We start from the raw sequence: 19883 nt of genomic DNA, 5'->3' as shown, positions 1-19883 counted from the left end.
TAAATAACAAATTCATTGTATCATTTAAAAAATAGCAAAAAAAAAAAATGTTGTGTGGTTTTATGAAACCACGGTAAAAGTGAACTGTTCGAACGGTTCCGAACACTGCTTTGTGTAGCGCATGTCGCGTGACAGTCGTCTGCCTAGTAGGTGTACCTACTCGGCAGCCGCGATACACGCGACATGCGCTACACAGACCAAAAAGTTTGAGACGATGTAATAAAAGTTTCACTTTAAAAACAATCTGACTTGAATGAACTAAGCAATTAAATATTTAAGTTGTGTAGGTACCTAATTTTAACAAGAATAACTATGCAGTATGTATATGTATGTTCTCAGTTTTATCGAGTGTTTTAAAGAGACAATTATTTGCAAATCCAACTATCCTGCAGTTATTCCACTTCATTCTTCAGTCTCCTAACTAAATTCTTACGTTACGTTCTCCTACTCTATCCAAAACCATTCTCCGTACTTAACCCGCCACGTTGCACTGTGCACACATACAAAGTTACACTAACATATTTTACCCATGAAAGAATTCACATTTCCCATATTATTCCTCATAAAAGTTCAAAGGAACACTCGAAGCAAAACAACAAACATCGCTTCCAGCAGCGCTGAGCCTTAAAAATAAGTGGGGTAGGAGTAAACCCACTACTTTATACTTTCAACCCTCGTGAAATGTTCAATGGCTCTCATTTATTTTAATGTGGAGTCGCGAACCGCTATGCTATTATGGAAGTGGAAATTTTATAGTGTAGTGTTGGTTCTTATTGGAATTATACAACTGAAGGTATTCCGCCTAAGCTGCCGTGTGAAATCACAATATGATACTAGTTTAAAAACCTGAAAAGTATAATGTGCTTTGTGGTGTAGAAAATCATATAGGGGCTTTACCCTGCTTTGCTTTTTAATTATTCGAATTTGGGGAGCCCCAGTGGTCGTGTTAACATGGGATGGTGATAGTATAATATCAAATATGTAAGCTGGCAAAGGGGCAATGGTTTTTAATACACTCTCCTCTTTCGAACAGCGAAAAAATCTCGTTAATAGGATATGTTGTTTATGATTTTGAATACTTTAATGCTAAGTTTTAATACACTCATAATTGAAGAGAATGTTTATTTATAATTTGTTCTGAGCCATATTATATAAATACTTTAAAATGAAATTAAGCAACCTTTATACGCAGTTTCGTAGACACTAACTAAATCATAACAAAAGCGAACATGTTTTGTTTGTATCCATTGTTCAACATCTCGTGCGAATGTAATCGGGTTTTAATCATCGCCTCTGAGTGGTTCGTAATTAATCATGTTAATTGAACTTTTGTTGGCGAAATCCGGACCTTTCCAAGTGCTCTCCTGAGTCCTGTGAGTAATATTGCTTCGAACAACCGGTTGATTTGCCCAAATTGTGTATTTCAGTATGGTTGCAGTTCCTTGTGCAGAGTGACGCCTTAACTATGTAATTAAATATTTGATGTGGAGCTTGAGCGGCCTTGCGTTGAAGTAATCTAGCTTATTTTATTTTTAGCCCAAGGCAGGTGCTTTTAAATAAAAAATAAGGGAAAATAAAAAAGTTCAGTTTTATGAGTGAAAATGATGGCAAATATTTCAAAACATGCATGGTAATTCTATTTTACCAAAGATTTAGAGTCAATATAAATTTTTTGAGTAGTATTATATACACGCAGTAAAGTTAATACAATAATAAAAAAATTTGTTCGTCTGTCTTTCTGTTTGTCTGTTCTAATCTCTCTTTTATCGCGAATTTCCCACGGGATTGACACTGAAGTGCGAAAGCCACGTCTATCGAGTACTATACATATCGAACTTCCATACAAACGATGTCTCTTTACAGTATTTAAACTGTCTTTAAAGCGCGTCACACACGGTGAAGATACTATAATATTTTATCTTAAGATACTGTTATATTTTATATTACAGTATCTTAAGGTATCCGATATCAGCGTTCTGACCATCATTTTTTTGTTTGTCATTGCGTACTAAGACCCCTGTAGAACCGCCATCCTGTTACAAATGACCCGAAACACTGACACAAAATTTCGGGTCATTTGTAACAGGATGGCGGTTCTACAGGGGTCTTAGTACGCAATGACAAACAAAAAAATGATGGTCAGAACGCTGATATCGGATACCTTAAGATACTGTAATATAAAATATAACAGTATCTTAAGATAAAATATTATAGGATCTTCACCGTGTGTGACGCGCTTAATATTTAATAGTAAAAAATAAAAAGTCTTTTATAGTACCTATGTATTTAAACACTTATTCATACATTTAGAGTACTTACCTACTTATTATAAACTCCATAATATTTTGCGATACTTCTTCTAGTTAATCATTCCACTCCCTTGCTTCCAATTGCTTTAAATCAGCTTACAAAGACTTGCTAATAGCAGTAGTATTATTGTAGAGGTAATAAAATAGCTTGTGTTATCGTTAACTTGCTATAAATAGGACAAATTTTAAAAATAAGACAATAATACACATTATCGTAAATCTTTTTGCGCATAAACACAATTACACTTAACTACATTAACATAATCTATTTCACCTATTCGCCAATGTATTTATTTTAATTATACGCAATAAGCTACGTCATTTTCAATTTGACTGTCCTTGTAAAACTTATTAGTATTTTCTACATAATTCAAACAAAAACAAAACAAACGTTTAAGGGCCGATTTTTCAATGCTTGAATAAAACTTATTCGTCGAATAATGTATAAAACTACCATTTTAAAAACGTATTCTAATTGCCCGTATTTGACAATTTACGTGACATTTTTAATATTATCGTGTAATACTTTATTGGACGGATAAGTTTTATCCAAGCATTGAAATATCGGCCCTTTATGTTGTATTTAACACGCTGTTATTAGCTTCATGGCTTCACCTGTATGTTTGGCAACCGACTCCTTCTGACTCGATTTTAACTCACTTTAAACCGTTAAACCATTAATAAAAAATTTGTTCAGTATGATTTTATCCAATGGTGTAGGTAATTCTTTATTTGTGATTATTTCATTGCTAATTATTCTTTTTAATTACTATCATAATTCATAATAGTCACGTAAACTGAAAATATACCCAATTATCCAAGACCAGTCAGTGCAATGTTTCTTTTTTAATATTTCATGTTATAATAGGAATCCCTTCAAGCATGTACATTACTTACACCCCAGAGAGCAGTCTACATGTAATTATATTGTATTGTTACATAATATATATAATATAGATATATACATTTATTAGTCTAAGACCGATGTAATATCTCGCAATATGGTAAACTATCATACTAATGAATATTAAATTGTGATTGTGTCTATGGTATCTTGCTTTGTATGAAGGATAGGCCACATAAACCTATTAGAATACATTTACAGTGAATTTCCTTATCCATACATTAACAACAACGTCTCTCTTGAAATACATAATTGTTATATAACCCACATTGTTGACAGCTTCAATGTTTTGATCGATTTTTATGCACTATCCTTTGCCTAAGAAATAACGTCGTTGCCTATGAAGTATGTGCATATGTCATGTCATATGTCACTTCAGGGACGTTGTGTAGGGAAGAAAAATGACAAATGTATTGTAACATATCCCTATATCCCTAAACACTAATGTGTTTATACATAAAGAACTTTATAATACAACTGTGACACAATCATGAAACAATCTTTAATCTCCCAGCATTGTTTAGCCATAAAACATAGCTGTGAACCAAATTAAAAGAGCTTTATATACATTACTTCGTGTCCCAGAAATCGTGAACAAAAGGCCCTTTTCAGAATGTCAGTAAATGCTATTAAAAAACACAGACCGGTATAAATAAGCGTCCATTAAATAAAGTGCTGTCATTAGATAAAAAAGGACGGTTTAAGAATTTTCAAAAGTATATTTTAGGACTCATTACATTAATGGTTATTGGCTTCCGTACCTTTGTAGCTGATCGATTGCTGAACAAGCGTTTGGTCTTTGAACAAGTCAAGTCAATGGAATCGATATTGGTAATGATAGAGGAAAAGATTTTCTTCTTCTCTTCTCATAATATGAGCTAGCAAACCCAAATGGTGTCCAATGATTATAGTAATTTAAAACACATATTTATTCTTTCTTTTATTTCAGTAAGATTAACTTATATCACATATTATTTGTATGACTTCAGCTACGTAATTGTATTATTTGGTATCTTATAACTAAAATATATTTCAGTGGATAAAAATATTAACATTCAAAAATATTTGCAGTACCGACGAAATTGCTCTTTTTCCTTCTTGACATTATAAAATTTAATAAAGCTACCAGTTAGAAATATTCGAAAAAGTAAGCAAAAAGAGCATTATTAAGGGTACAACGAAAATATCTTTCGTCGTTGAAAAACATAATTCAAAGAGGGTTACGGCTTGTAATGTTTGTAATATGTTGATAAATATATATCGCGTATAAAATATTAATAATTGCATTTTATGCTGAAGTATTAGTGCCGAGTGACTGCTATTTTCTGTTAAGCCACTGAGCTGGAACGGCGCGTTTTACTCGAATGAAAAAAGAACTAAAGTAGATTATATAAATATCTCTATACTTACGTGCTAAGCGCTCATTTTGTAACTGCTGCTGCAAAATATAACTGTTTGAATATTTCACGTCGTTAGATACCTAATATCATTGTTTCGATTATTTCATGAAATTTTATGTTTATCCAAATATGAAATATTCATAAATGTTGTATTTAGTGTGGTTGGTTAAACAGAACACAAATACAAGTATTTCGAAATTGTCCTCGTAATCTTATATATAAAATTCTCGTGTCACAATGTTAGTCTGCATACTCTCCGAAACGGGTGGACCGATTCTAATGAAATTTTCTGTGCATATCGGGTAAGTCTGAGAATCGGCCAACATCTATTTTTCATATGTACCACGGGCGAAGCCGAAGCGGACCGCTAGTTATATTATATAAAAATGAAACCCATTTCGCGTTGTCACAGCATCACGTGTGAACGGCTGAACCGATTTCGATAATTTTTTTTTATTATATTCCTTGAAGTACGAGGATGGTTCTTATGTAGAGAAAGCCGGGGCGGACCGCTAGTTAACAATATTTTACATATTATTTTTTTTGTATGTTAGTGACTATCCCTAACAATGATATAAGGCTACAATTTACAACATTTTATAGATAAGCGTATTAAATAATTTTGTTGAGGAAGGGATTTATTTAGTAGTTTAAAAAATTATGATGTAAATAAGAAAGCAAGTAAGTTTAGCACAGGTTTTTTCATCTCGTAGCAATGTATTAATTAAATTTTCTGTAAATTTAATATGTAAAATTCAACGTAAATATTGCTTATAGCATGTACGCAATTACTGTAAAACATCCATATCGAGAAATTCGTAATCAAACGGTTCTGGGAATAGCAAAAAGGCTACATAGAGAAAATCGCAATGTAGCAATTTCCTTGAATGTGTGTTTTTGATCAATGATCGTAAAATATATTTGGTAAAGTAATATTTTGTACTTATTTTTTTATTGTATAAGTTATCGTATTAATAACTGACTAAAATCCGCGCGGCTTCGCACGCGTTTTCACAGAAAAAATCCCGTTCCTGTGAGATTTCCGGGATAAAAAGAAGGATGTCTTATTCTGGGTCTTGAGCCTACCTACATACCAATTTCATTGTAATCGGTTTAGTAGAATTTGCGTGAAAGAGTAACAAATATCCATCCTCACAAACTTTAGCATTTATAATATTAGTAGGATTATTAAAAGCAACTTACTCTTTATGTATCAAGCCGATCTGTTATGTTTGTATCTGAAAACCAGTTCCTTTGTTATATATTATGTGAGGACCATTTCCGCATCTATGAATTTTTCATGTCGTTCATGTTTAATTGTAGGTACGTATTTTTAACTAGCGGTTTCACCTCCGGACGAACCCGACAACAACAATTGTTTCTATAGTTATGTGCTATTCTGGTATATTCTACAAAAGATTCATATAAAACTACTAGCTGTGCCCCGCGATTTTAAGAACATCGAAAGAATTTTTCAAATCCAACCAGTAGTTCCTAAGATTAGGGCGTTCAAACAAACAAACAAACTATTAGTATAGATCACAGCCAACACGTATCACGTAGGATTCCAAAGACAACGACATCTTTATTTGCTTTTATGTGTAAATGTTTATTTTCGTAGGAATATTTAAAAAATGTATTCACAATATTCAAGTGAATATTATCATCTAAAGGCCAAAATTTCCAAGATACGCCGAGTGTAACCTAAACACACAGCATGGAACTACCGACAAACTATCATTTATTTATTCAGGAACGCGGTTGAACAGATATATTTTATTAACTACAGACTAGCAAGGCATAAATAAGAACTTGTAGAAATAGTTTTAATTATTATTTACAAGCTGGCTTTCCACCCGCGGCTCCGTGTGAATGTACCTTATCGCACGACAGCAGTTCTCAAAACATACTTCCAACAAATTAATCATCAAACATTTAAAATTAAACATAACACAAATATACATTGAACATTTTTTCAGATATATGAAGCGCAATTATAAGTCTTATCGATAGCCATTTAGCGTAATTTTATCTGTGTTACGACAAATCTACCGGCTTTTATTACGCAAGAGCTTAGCTGTTTTATCCCAGTGAAATAAATTGAGCATTTAACACGCTTAAACAACGTTAGACAAATCGAACGAGAGACAATAGATGAACTAAGAACCACACACTTTAAAAGACAAACGCAAACCTTTAATCCAAAATAAAAAGACGTAACTACGACGCTAATTGCCGTGGATTAGACAAAGTAGAAATACTCTGTACTAGCAGTGCCCCGCGGTTTTACCCACATGGCTCCGCTTTCATTAGACTTAGCGTGATGATATATTGTCTACAGCCTTCCTCGATAAATGGACTATCTAACAGTGAAATAATTTTTTTTTATCGGACTCCTGTTTCCTGTGATTAACGCGTTCAAACAAACAAACTCTTCAGCTTTCTAATATTAGTGTTTTGTACACCATTTACGTGTTAAATGTAGACCATCTATTGGAATGATGTTCACTTCATACCTGCACGAATGCAATAAATGAACGCTATCCGTGTCGAGTTTGAGAAATGGCCGGTTATCTGGCTTTATGGGCCATTAGCTAGCTCATTTAGCGATATAATAGATATTAAATACGATCACTATTACATTAGATTCGTAGGTCAATGTAAATCTTTGTTGGAAAATTTTAAAACGTATTTTAAAGCTACAAATAGTGTGTAGGAGACAGCTTTTACAAGCATTTAAGCAAAAATGTTTACGTATACATGAGTTTTATATGATTTTATACTTAGATAGATAACACTTATACTTATAAATATCTCGTGACACAGTGTAGATTACTATACTTCTATAGGAAACGGTTTTAACGATTTACATAAAATTTTATATTGTATAATATATTATGTAGGTCTGAGAAAAGGTTAAACTATCTTTTATATCCCTAAGTGAACAAGGTATCCTGTCAGAACTTTTGCCGGGTCAGCATTGCCGTGTACTATTAATATATTATATAACATAGTGTGTCCGTTACAATTATTTATAGTGAAATAGTAATGAACGAGTTTCTATAGTAAAATCAATTATTTTGCTTAAACACTCCAAAGCATTTCTTTAAGTAAATACTTCTCTGAGACAATTAATGTCCCATTCCCGACCCAATGTGTCGTTAGGTAACAATGTTCATTACTTAAATTATCAATTACGACTGAATTAATGATTCTGTGTGTGACTGTTGAAGCAATTTGTGCATTTTAAATGTACATAATCTGTGTAGCAATGCTATTTGTTCAATGTATCTGTAAAATAATTAAAGATTGTAATAAAAATAATAATATTGATTTCCATCTGATAACTGAACGCCTCTTTTGTACAACGTTAACTGCATAAGCGTATAAGTAGCGCGAAGTTGTTAGTTGCGATTCTCGGTGGAGCAAAAAAAATGATTGCCTTAGTATTCCGGGGCGCATTAGACTCATCACCTACTTACCTTTAAAGAAAAATCGATCAGTGAAACGGATGTGAAAAGCATGTCATGCTTCACTTATGTGATAATCCACTTTTATAGAAACATGTCTTTTTTCTAGATATATTCTTCTCGGGCAGTAAAACTCTGTATTTATTACATTTAAATGGTCGGCAAATGTGTTTTGATTTGCTGCTAGTACTTAGTTAAATGTTTATATAACATGCACGTTAATTTCAGTATAAGAAAACAGTACTAATCAAATTATCTTCTTTACAGTTCTCGATTGCGTGGTATCCAGCTGGGGCGAGTGGTCAGAATGCGACACATCTTGTGGGTCTGGCAGCATGGTCCGCAGCAGAACAGTTCTGCAGGCAGCCGCGCACGGTGGGAGACACTGCCCATCGCTGGTGCAGCGGCGAGCGTGCCAAGCACACCACGGCTGTACCGCTGATAGCGATGTGCCTTTACGAGGTGAGTTAAATATCTGACAGCCCCTGTGGGTCTGATAGTATGGTTCGCAGCAGAACAGTTCTGCAGGCAGCGGCGCACGACGGGAGACACTGCCCGTCACTGGTGCAGCGGTGAGCATGTTAGGAGTAGGTAGAGGTAGTATGGTTGTACAGCTAAAAAAATATTTCACTGAAAATTATTGCTGATAAAATAATTCAGTATATAATTACAATAACCTAAAATAATATTACCGAGAAACACATTATAATTCCTTTGATCTCATATTATTTTAACCTAGATGTTATGAGAATAAAGGCTGAGATGTAAGGTTAGAATCAGATGAAAACTAATGGGAAAACGTCCCAAACTGGCACTGAAAGTATGCTGAAAGTTCATTCTTTACTTGCAAGAACAGTGCACCTGTCAGTTGTCACATGTTCCCAGTTTCCACAAGGATAATATATCATTTCACTTATCATTCACATTATACGTTATGCATCTATACTGATATTATAAATAGGAAGGTTTATTATATCTATACTAGTTAATACAAGTGGTCCGCCCCGCCTTCGCCCGTGGTACATATTTAGTATCCTATGTCCTTCTCCTGGCTCTAAACTACCTCCCTGCAAATTTTAAGCTAAAACACGACTTTTTATAAAGCTGAAGAAGACTTAGTTTGTTTGTTTGATCGCGCTAATCTCAGGAACTATTGGTCCGATTTGAAAAATTTTTTCGGTGTTAGATAGCCCATTCATCGAGGAAGGCTATAGGTTATATATCATCACGCTAAGACCAACACGAGCGGAGCCACGTGAGTGAAAACGCGGAGTGCAGCTAGTTACGAATAAACTCAAAAAACGAAGGTAGAGATCTTAAAAATTCCTTTACCATTAGAAGGTTACTATACATAGGCTATATTATTTGTTTCAGAGGAGACAGCAATGATTCTACCAGGAGTTTTATCCCTCAGTCGTCATTCCAACGACACTGTAGATATCAGGAAGAACTTACGGCTAAGGAATCCAGATGATCCTGAATCTAACGCACATAGAGAGTAAGTGACAGTTATCCGGCTATACAAAGGGTTCCTTTTATTTTACTTATAGGAGCATTGTGTCCTTAAAAATAAGGGTTTAGAAGGTATGCAAGGATTTATTGTTTGAGCGTCATCTTTAAATGAAAATGTTTGTTCAGGCTTATAAGTAATTGATATTATATTCAAGTATTTACAGGTTCAGGTCATCAGGTTATGTTTTCTACTTTTATTTTTGCAATAACGTCTAGATATTGGCATTTTTTGAATATTCTCTGGAAGAGGGCGCTGACTCCTGACATACAGGTTTTACCTAGTTTGGGAGTCAGAGACTTCAGTATTTAAAAATGTTGTATTCTATTGTCAATAAAGAATTTTTATTTTATTTTATTTTTATATAAATTAAAATACCTTCTGGAACGTACGCTATATATTTAGCAGCAACTTGATATGTTTATGACACCACATCTGAATTTAATAGAGAGATTTTGATTAACCTAATAATGACCTAATCATTGTTTAAAACAGGTAAACCCTATTCCCAAAATAGGTAACCAAGACAGTTCCTCGAAATTCAATTTTGACCCTTTTAGATGCCACAAATTTAATCAACGTTCAATATTAATCTAAGATTATTTCAGGTACTGTGTGCAATTTGAGGTGGTGAAGGTCTCAAAGGCGTGTCACACTGACTCCGATTATAAAGCTTTAAGAGAAGGTACGTTATATTGGATTCAAGATAAGATGTGATAACAGATCATTAAAAATAAATTATGGCTTTTTATAGAATTTGGTTGTGGTCACAAACTATTTTCATGGATACAATTCATACAATTTAAAAACTTGATAAATTGTTCTTACTTGGAATCCTGAGTTGACGTTGATATGTCTTGCTCATTTACTATTAATGATATTTTGACCAGACCTTGTTCATTCTGTGTAAGAGCATAGGATTACATTTCTTGTACGCCCACCTCACTCGCAACTTCTTTTCGCTAAGATCTTACCAACCTTGTCCATTATGTGCAAGAGCATAGGATTACATTTCTTGTACGCCCACGCCGCTCACTTGCAACATCTTTACGCTAAGATCTTTACATTAGTGATTAGACCAATTCCATTCTGCATGTTTCTCTTCGATTCTGTTCTTTGCATAATATTTTCAGATTTCCCTAGATTCCGAATCATGCTAAAACATTATGTCCAGGTAACACAATCTGCGTAATGTGTGAAGCGGCGGCTCTCAAGCGCGATCTCAAGTGGCGCTGCAGCGGGCACGGTGTGTCGGGCCACGCAACTCGCTTCTATGCGCTCGTGGCTCCACACTGTCATGGGAAATGGGCACGTGCGCAGACGCTTGATAAGCGGAGCGATTGTTGCGCGAATCCCGACTTTATCTTCGTGTAGATAGAGCCCATTTTACAAAAGTGAAGAAGGAAAGGGGTTTCAATACTGCTGGATATCCGACTTTATCCGAACTAGGACTTGTATTACGGTCTCGATAGGAGCGGTTGCTGTGCAATTCTGACTTTATCTTAGTGCAGATAGAGCGCGTTTTACAATATTCTCATACTGTTGAAAAGTTGAGCGGCTTCTGCGCAAATCCCGACTTTATCCTCATAGAAATAAGGCGCGTTTTAAGATACACCTTGAGAAGTGCAGTAGCTGCTCGAATTACGACTTTATTTTAATGGAAATAGGACGCGTTTTATCGGGACTATGTCCGATAGAATTTGATACTGTCGGATTTTAATGCAGCGGCTGCTCAAATCAAAACTTTACTTTCATGAAAATAAAATGCGTTTTACAGTACCGTTAGCGATAAGAGCAGTGGCTGCTCGAATTTTGACTTTATTTTCATGTAAATAAAGAGCGTTATACGATACTATCAGTGTTAACCAGAGCGCTGCTCCAATCTCGACTTTGTCTTTATGTAAATAGAGCACATTGTACCGTACTTGTTATGTAATATTTGGTTGGAATAAAATATTCGATATGACTGTGTTTTATTTGATCGGAGCGCGCGTTAAATATGTCTACACGCAGATGCTAATAATTTTTATATAATGCAGGTTTCTTTTTTCACTGTTTTTTCAATCTGTTTTTTGTATAATTATTATACAGGGTTTAAACACTGATTACGTAAAAATACATAAAGCAAAAAAAATTATTTGATTTTTTCTTTAACTGTGCGTATGTCCATTTCATGAGACCCGTTTTAAGTTTATCTACAAATAATTAAAATGGATATAAAATGAATGTTACAAGTATTTCATATGTAAGCAGTGTCTGTAAAACTATACGTTTCATTGATCATAGTAAACATAATCTGGGACACCCTGTACATTTTGAACTACATTAAAAGCGTTGATCAATGCACATAATTTATCAACTTATATATTTTTTTCACTTACCTTCATAATCATTAAAAAAAATATCAAACTCAATCTCCATAGTCACAAGCATATAGGTTATGTTAAGTGCTTATTTATGTACAATAGAATTAACATATACATGCATTAAACAGACAGATTAATAATTATTATGTGATCTTAATAAATCATATCTTGATACTAACGTATATTGCAGTCTGTTATCTAATATTCATTGCGAAATTAATTACTGTATGAAATGAATTGTATCTATATGGTTGTTTTGCTGATTAATTATTTGGATGTATAATTAAAACCCTCGGTTTCACTTTAAATCAATCAACATTTTAAACAAATATTTTGTGAGGAAATTAGAGACATTTCTCGGTGCCATAATATGGATGTATTAGTGTTTAATAAAACTTCATCGGTCAGTTTATTTTAGTTTAAAAATAAAGATTTACATTATCTTAGTTTATAAGGAATACTCGCAATAGGTAGTTGTAGTTTTTTGATTGAATGAAAGTTAATTTTATTTGTAAAAAATGTCTCATTTTATTATGAAGTATGGATACCGCTTAACTCTATTTTGAAATATAGGGTGACTCTCATTCTTAAATTTAAAGTTTAGTACATACGTTATATTATGTCTATTGATATTTTTATTGCAATGAATTCAAGCGTATTCGTTGATGTAGAAAATTACTTTGTTCTTTTTAATAACTTGCAGTTGAAGGCACTTTAAAACATAATCTTTTGTATTTAATGTTTAAATACGGTTTAATTATAAAATAATACATATTTTACTTAAACATACATGTATAACGTTACATTACGTCTATAGAAATAATAGATTGTGAATACATATCTAATGAAACCCATGTAAATAATTATAGTTCTTAGGAATAAATTACTTTAGCTAATAAATAATTATGCAAATTAAATACCTAGTGGTTTTATTTCTACACAATTCCTAATTATATACGGACGTATTTGGTAAAAATTTGTTTATAGCGTGATTACAATTGTGGCTACTTGACGTGCGAATTTTGTCACAAATAGTGCTAAAACAGAATACATTAAAATCCTATTGTATGAAATTAATGCTTAATTTGAAACAAATCCATACTAATATTATAAATGCGAAAGTAACTCTGTCTGTCTGTCTGTTACTCAATCACGCCTAAACTACTGAACCAATTTTCATGAAATTTGGTATGGAGATATTTTAATACCCGAGAAAGGACATAGGCTACTTTTTATCCCGGGAAAATTATGTAATCCCGGAAATCCCACGGGAACGGGAACTATGCGGGTTTTTCTTTGACTGCGCGGGCGAAGCCGCGGGCGGAAACCTAGTTCAATATAAATTTGAAACAATTATCATTCGTACACTGAACAGGGTAAAAACTATTTAAATACGAATTTTAATTGTTACAATTGCAGTAATATAAATTAATTCCTAATGTCAATATTAACGTAGATAGAAATAAAACAAAATTCAATTAATTAATATATCTTCTCTCGATACAGCTATTTAAAAATTTTGTGTCACAATGTTTTTAACCATACTTTTCCGAAACGGCTGGACCGATACTCATGAAAATTGATGTTCATATTGGGTAGATCTGAGAATAATCGACCAACGTTTTTTTGTTATACCTATAAATAGAGATATTCGTGAATTATTTCGCTTTAGTTATTCATACGAATACAATTTATTGTATAAAATCTAACTATGTAAAAGTGTTTATTCAGTTCTTGGCTATCCAAAGCTTACACATAAACATTCAATGCGAAACTAAAAGCTTTACTTATAAATCTTAGTTATAGCTGTATCAAAAGAAGATATATTAATTAACTAGATTTCCGCCCGCGGCTTCGCCCGCTTTTTCAAAGGAAAACCCGCATAGTTCCCGTTCCCGTGGGATTTCCGGGATAAAACCTATCCTATGTGTTAATACAAGTTACCCTCTATATGTGTGCTAAATTTCATTGTAATCGGTTCAGAAGTTTTTACGTGAAAGAGTAACAAACATCCATACAACTTTCGCCTTTATAATAGTACTAGCTTTCCGCCCACGGCTTCGCCCGCGTTTTCAAAGAAAAATCTGTTCCGGTAGGATTTCCGGGATAAAACCTATCCTATGTCCTTTCTCGGGTATCAAAATATCTCTATACCAAATTTCATGCAAATTGGTTCAGTAGTTAAGGCGTGATTGAGTAACAGACAGACAGACAGACAGAGTTACTTTCGCATTTATAATATTATTATGGATATTATGGATATTATGGATTATGGATTATGGATGATTAATATTAGATTAGATTAATTGAATTGTGATGACAAAAAAATGTTATGAACAACAGTTCATTATTATATAGTGCTTACTATTATTTTTTCTAAACCAAATAAGAATAAAATATACACTATATCTCATATCAATTAAAGGAAATTTCATGAAAATCTAAAGTTGAGGAATCTATGATAAACAACTTTAGAGTGTAAATACTTAATATTTTCATACCAAATACATATAATATACAACATTATTGATTAAATTTAGGTACTATACCTAAGTAATTCCTATCGTATTTGACCTTTATATATTTCTAGTCTAGTCTAATATACCAACGATATATATTTTGAAGTCAAGTGAGTTCCTTATTTCACAGTAACCAGTAGGTATGTAGCAATTCGACAAAGCAGTTTGTCAGAGCGACAGCTGGTACATAGATTAATTGCTTCTCGCTCAGTTGAAGACGCAGTGTATGTTGCTATCTTATACTATTGTAGACTGTAGTTGTAACGCATTCTTGTTAGAAATATATGCTCAAATTGTTTGAGAATAGAGTTAAAACTGCAATATCCAATTGGAACAGGATACGATAGAGTAATTAAAACACATCTCTCATCATCATCTTAAAATTAAATACATACATAACAATTATGAAGAGGCACAGCACATATGGTTGCTGATTGGTGCCATAAATATTTCCGATCCTCCAAGTTTTTTACGATACGGGAAAATACTCTGACAAAATATGTTCTGATATTAAATGAGACATTACTCTTTAACATGCAAATAATCTTGTTGTTTTTCTTAAACCAGAATCACGCAAGTCTCTAAATACATCACAAAAGCAGAGACTACTTAATTAATAATTATAATAATTAAGAAGAGTGACAAACCACAAAAAGCAATCCGCCTCTTAATAAAGATATTTCAGTTGTCACCATTCAAAGAATTAGGATAATAAGACGAACTTTTCTTGCACTTAGCTAAGACGTTGCAAGAAAATATGAATATTCATTTAATACAATTTTTCTGAAAGACTCAAGGCAATTCGAAGTAAATGTATTCAGAAGTATTCAGGGCGCTTGTTTTTCAACAATTTCAGTCACAGCTTTTTCTAAGTGACTTCGAATGATGCTACTAGCACTTAAATTGAAACTGAGAGAGGAATTTTAAAGGGAATGCGTTTATTTTTTATTTCTTAGCTATCGTCTTTTACAGATGTAAAGTCATTTTTCTTACATTTTCTTATGGAAATTTTATAAGAAATAGATATACTTTAAAGAATGAAAAATGAAGAAAAATTGTTCAAATTGTTTTGAACAATTTTTCAAAGTAATAATAACGAGCTCATTCAATAAGGATTGTTTGTTTAAGTAGGTAACACGCTTGAAACGTGTTGTTAAAATATTGTTGTTTTATACTTACTTTACTCTTTAACAAAATAAACAGAAACCTACGTGTTTGTCCATACTGAAATCTTCCACGGTGCTTCATTATAGTATGATCGATTTTTATCTTAATATTCTGCAGAGTATAATGAGCCTCGTTTATCACTACATACCTAGTATAAAACAAAGTCGCTTTCTCTGTCCCTATGTCCCTATTATATGTTTGCTTAAATCTTTAAAACTACGCAATGGATTTTGATGCGGTTTTTTGACGTGACAACGTCTTATAATTCGATAGCCGGCTGCACGCACGAAAAAACATGACTCATGCGGCGTTACCTCGCGCTCTGAGGCGTTCCGTAGGCTTTAAGTGCAAGCGAGAGCGCGGAACGAGCGACAAAGAAGCACAATCGGCCGTTGTCACGTTCAACTATCGTCAGTAAACCGACTTTACAGACAACCAATTTTTTTAATAGATAGAGTGATTCAAGAGGAGGTATTATGTTTTAGACAAAGCGGCGAAGCCGCGGGCGGAAAGCTAGTATTCTATAGAATAAAAATATCGTGATTCGTGATATGAAAGAAACGTAACCTTTTTTTGTTGTCAAATAAAGAATTTATTATTATTATTTCTACATATACAAGTATTAGCTATATAGTTACCTATTATTTTCACATAGTATCTACAGTAGCTGGACTTTGCCTCAAGCCTTTTCGACATCTTTTGTATCGGACGAACTTTTAGGTGCAAACTTAGGGTGCAAACTTTTAGGTGTCTACAACTGTGTTTCTACGCTTGACTTGTATTTAAAATCAACAAGGTAATAATGTCACATATAATTCTGTGAACTTTTTTAAATATAAATATACTTAACCATAACATTTTCGTAATTAAAATGGTACTTTTATGAAGGAAAACAAAGATTTACTTAGTCATTTATAATATTGGTTTGTATAGGTATCATACGAACTTTATATTTGCTTACGTATTGTCAAATTTGCATCTATATTGGCTCTCATTTGAAGCTTAGAAGTGAGTAAGATATATCTATACGGTACCCGTAATAACATCATGGATGTCAAACTTTGAATACGTCTATTTGTCTGTTCGTTACTCGCTACCTCGTAAACCGCTACGTTCACAAGCTAAAATTACAATGGTGAATACATAAATAAAAGCTCAATTGACAGTATAGTATATTATTTATTTTTTAACCCTTTATGGTGCTGCCAACATAACAAACTAATACCAAAACATACTTACACAGAAGGCGACCTTATTACTTTCAAGTAATCTCTTCCAGGCAACCAACAGAATGCGTGAAAACAATATTATTAAAGAGCTAGGTAAAAAAGTTACGGTACTAATAAAACAGCAGTTTTCATTTTTATTTTTCTTTATTGGAAATCACACAGAGACACAGACAGGAATATATAAAAAAATCTTATTTACTAAAAAATTCTATCCTACTAAAGCTATTAATTTATATTACAAATGCGAAAGTTTGTGAGGATGAATGTATGTTTGTTACTATTTCACGCAAATACTACTAAACAGATTACTATGAAATTTAGCACACGTATAGAGGGTAACTTGGATTAACACATAGGATAGGTTTTATCCCGGAAATCCCACTGGAACGGTAACTATACGGGTTTTTCTTTGTAAAAGTGGGCGAAGCTACGCGGCGGGCGGAAAGCTAGTTAGATATAAATACTTATGGCTAATATAGTTAATACTAATATATTAATGACTCTACATTATGTTTACGCTACGCTCGCTACAATATACTACGCTGAAAAAACTAAACGCACTTAAAAAGGCACTGTTTATATTCATGTAAACATTAATTGCACAGATTCAAACCCTTTAAAAGGTTATTCCACTAGAAATTTTTACCTCATAATCGCGGGCAAAGTTTTAATTATTAATGCAAAGGGTGAAATGTTAATAGTTTTGGTCCCTCGGCAAGTTGGAATTTGTTGTTTTAAATCGCTTACGGAACCCACTGTTGGTTTTTGTGAAATTATAACGAATGCTAAATGGTTTTTATTTGTGTTACAATGTTGGGTGAGGTTTGGCAGTTTGATGGGGGATTTAATTATCGTTTATGTAATAGTTAGAGTTATAATAAACTAGCGGTCCGCCCCGGCTTCGCCCGTGGTACATGTTTACGTTTTCTCTACATAAGAACCATCCTCGTACTTCAAGGAATATAATAAAAAAAGAATTATCGAAATCGGTTCAGCCGTTCTCAAGTTATGCGCTTACCAACACATTTTGGGATTCATTTTTATATTATACTAGCGGTCCGCCCCGGCTTCGCCCGTGGTACATCTTTACGTTTTCTCTACATAAAAACCATCCTCGTACTTCAAGGAATATAATAAAAAAAGAATTATCGAAATCGGTTCAGCCGTTCTCGAGTTATGCGCTTACCAACACATTTTGCGATTCATTTTTATATATAAGAAGACTAGCGGTCCGCCCCGGCTTCGCCCGTGGTACATATTTACGTTTTCTCTACATAAAAACCATCCTCGTACTTCAAGGAATATAATAAAAAAATAATTATCGAAATCGGTTCAGCCGTTCTCGAGTTATGCGCTTACCAACACATTTTGCGATTCATTTTTATATATAAGACTAGCGGTCCGCCCCGGCTTCGCCCGTGGTACTTACGTTTTCTCTACATAAAAACCATCCTCGTACTTCAAGGAATATAATAAAAAAAGAATTATCGAAATCGGTTCAGCCGTTCTCGAGTTATGCGCTTACCAACACATTTTGCGATTCATTTTTATATATAAAGAAGATGGGTGAAAGTCATGTACCTACATTGTTTAAAATACATATTATATTGATAGAGACATTTCCGCAATATGAATATTTCATGTATGTTTCACTGATTGTTTTTTATGAGCAAAGGTATAATAATGTTACGTTTAGTATATTCTGATCTTACAAACTTTTTTACAATCACTGAGAATGAAACCTAGTACCTAAATGAAAAACGTATAAATGATGGCTAATGGCTGATATCTGTATCATTGAGGGAAATAAAATTTATTACTTTCTCAAAACCTATATTTTATCCATTTTCTCATTACTATGATGACTATTAAAAATTAACTATCAATCGTCTTTTAACAATTACGAATTTAAATATTTTTTTCAGTTCTATTAAAAACGCAGACTTTTGTCTGCGTTTTTAGCGGACAGCCGCTAGTATTCCTTAGGCTTCTAATTAAAAGTTTAGTCAGTACTTGTTTCTTGTTAATTTGTAATTAAAAAAAGACTTTATCTACTTAAAAGTTATTACACTTTTTCTCCAGCGAGTTTTCAGTTTCAGTTTATGACGTGGCAGCTCTATATAAATATTGTAATATTAATTTAGCAAGTGTTGGAAACCTTTTTATTACTTATATTAATTAATACAATTCCTAGAAAATATCAAATAAATTGAAAAGCACAATAGTCGGTCTACGTCGGTTGGTCAGTTCGTAAATTGAATCGCAACATATTCGAAAAGCTCCATTGGCCGAATAAATGAGATGCTTTATTAGTAATCGAACGGAACAAAAGATAAAGATTAATATTTATCATAGATACAAAAATAATCAATAGTGTCAAACAGACAGATTTCCTTTCAAGTTTTTAATCTTATTTGCACATTATATTTTGTTTTATGTAGAGGTTTCCAAAGGTTGGTTACACCTTACAGGCGTTAGTTGCTACAATTTATCACAATATCTTAAGCTATTTGAATCCTAGCCTGTCATACATATTAGTATTAACGACCTGCTATGATAATTCTTCGCGAAAAGCTTCGGTATTAAACGTATACCTCTAGCATTATAATATATTAAATATACGAACAGTAACAGAGGAGATATATTATATTCCGTATATATTTGATGAGTTGATTGGTACAGAATACTTAATACTGCTACATAATGTATATCTACATTAATAGTATATTGTAGTATATCTACATTAATGTATGTCAAAACTGTTGGATTTAAAAGTATGTTATTATGTAGAAAAAGATCGAATCTGTGATGGGTCAGTACAAGAACAAATAAATGAAAATGTTCTTTTTAATTTATAGTATAGTATAGTATATACATCCGCCTTATAGTCACATTCTATATAATATCTACGTCACTGTGTTATTAAAAAAGAAAAAAACTTCAATCTTCTCAAAATAGTAGAGCAAGCCATTAACAAATCATTTTAGCTGTCGCAAATTAAATTATTGA

General features: G+C 33.0%; 1 protein-coding gene across 1 annotated transcript in view; it reads left to right on the top strand.

The window, feature by feature from the left end:
- Positions 1–11601, top strand: part of LOC149898943 (somatomedin-B and thrombospondin type-1 domain-containing protein-like) — a 52323-nt gene extending 40722 nt beyond the window's left edge. Inside the window, exons 3-6 of the mRNA XM_090114750.1 lie at positions 8351–8545; positions 9458–9581; positions 10202–10278; positions 10768–11601. Coding sequence (XP_089970876.1) covers positions 8351–8545; positions 9458–9581; positions 10202–10278; positions 10768–10967 — 596 coding nt within the window. The 3' untranslated portion in view covers positions 10968–11601. The remainder of the gene's footprint in view (positions 1–8350; positions 8546–9457; positions 9582–10201; positions 10279–10767) is intronic.
- The last annotated feature ends 8282 nt before the right edge of the window (positions 11602–19883 follow it).

The sequence above is a fragment of the Colias eurytheme genome, chromosome 21, assembly GCF_061535395.1.
Source record: "Colias eurytheme isolate Ceu_HAF_F1 chromosome 21, ilColEury1 Martin Lab GWU primary, whole genome shotgun sequence".
Taxonomy (NCBI): Eukaryota; Metazoa; Arthropoda; class Insecta; order Lepidoptera; family Pieridae; genus Colias; species Colias eurytheme.
Note: the sequence above shows the minus strand (reverse complement) of the source record. Positions and strands in the feature narration are given on the sequence as shown.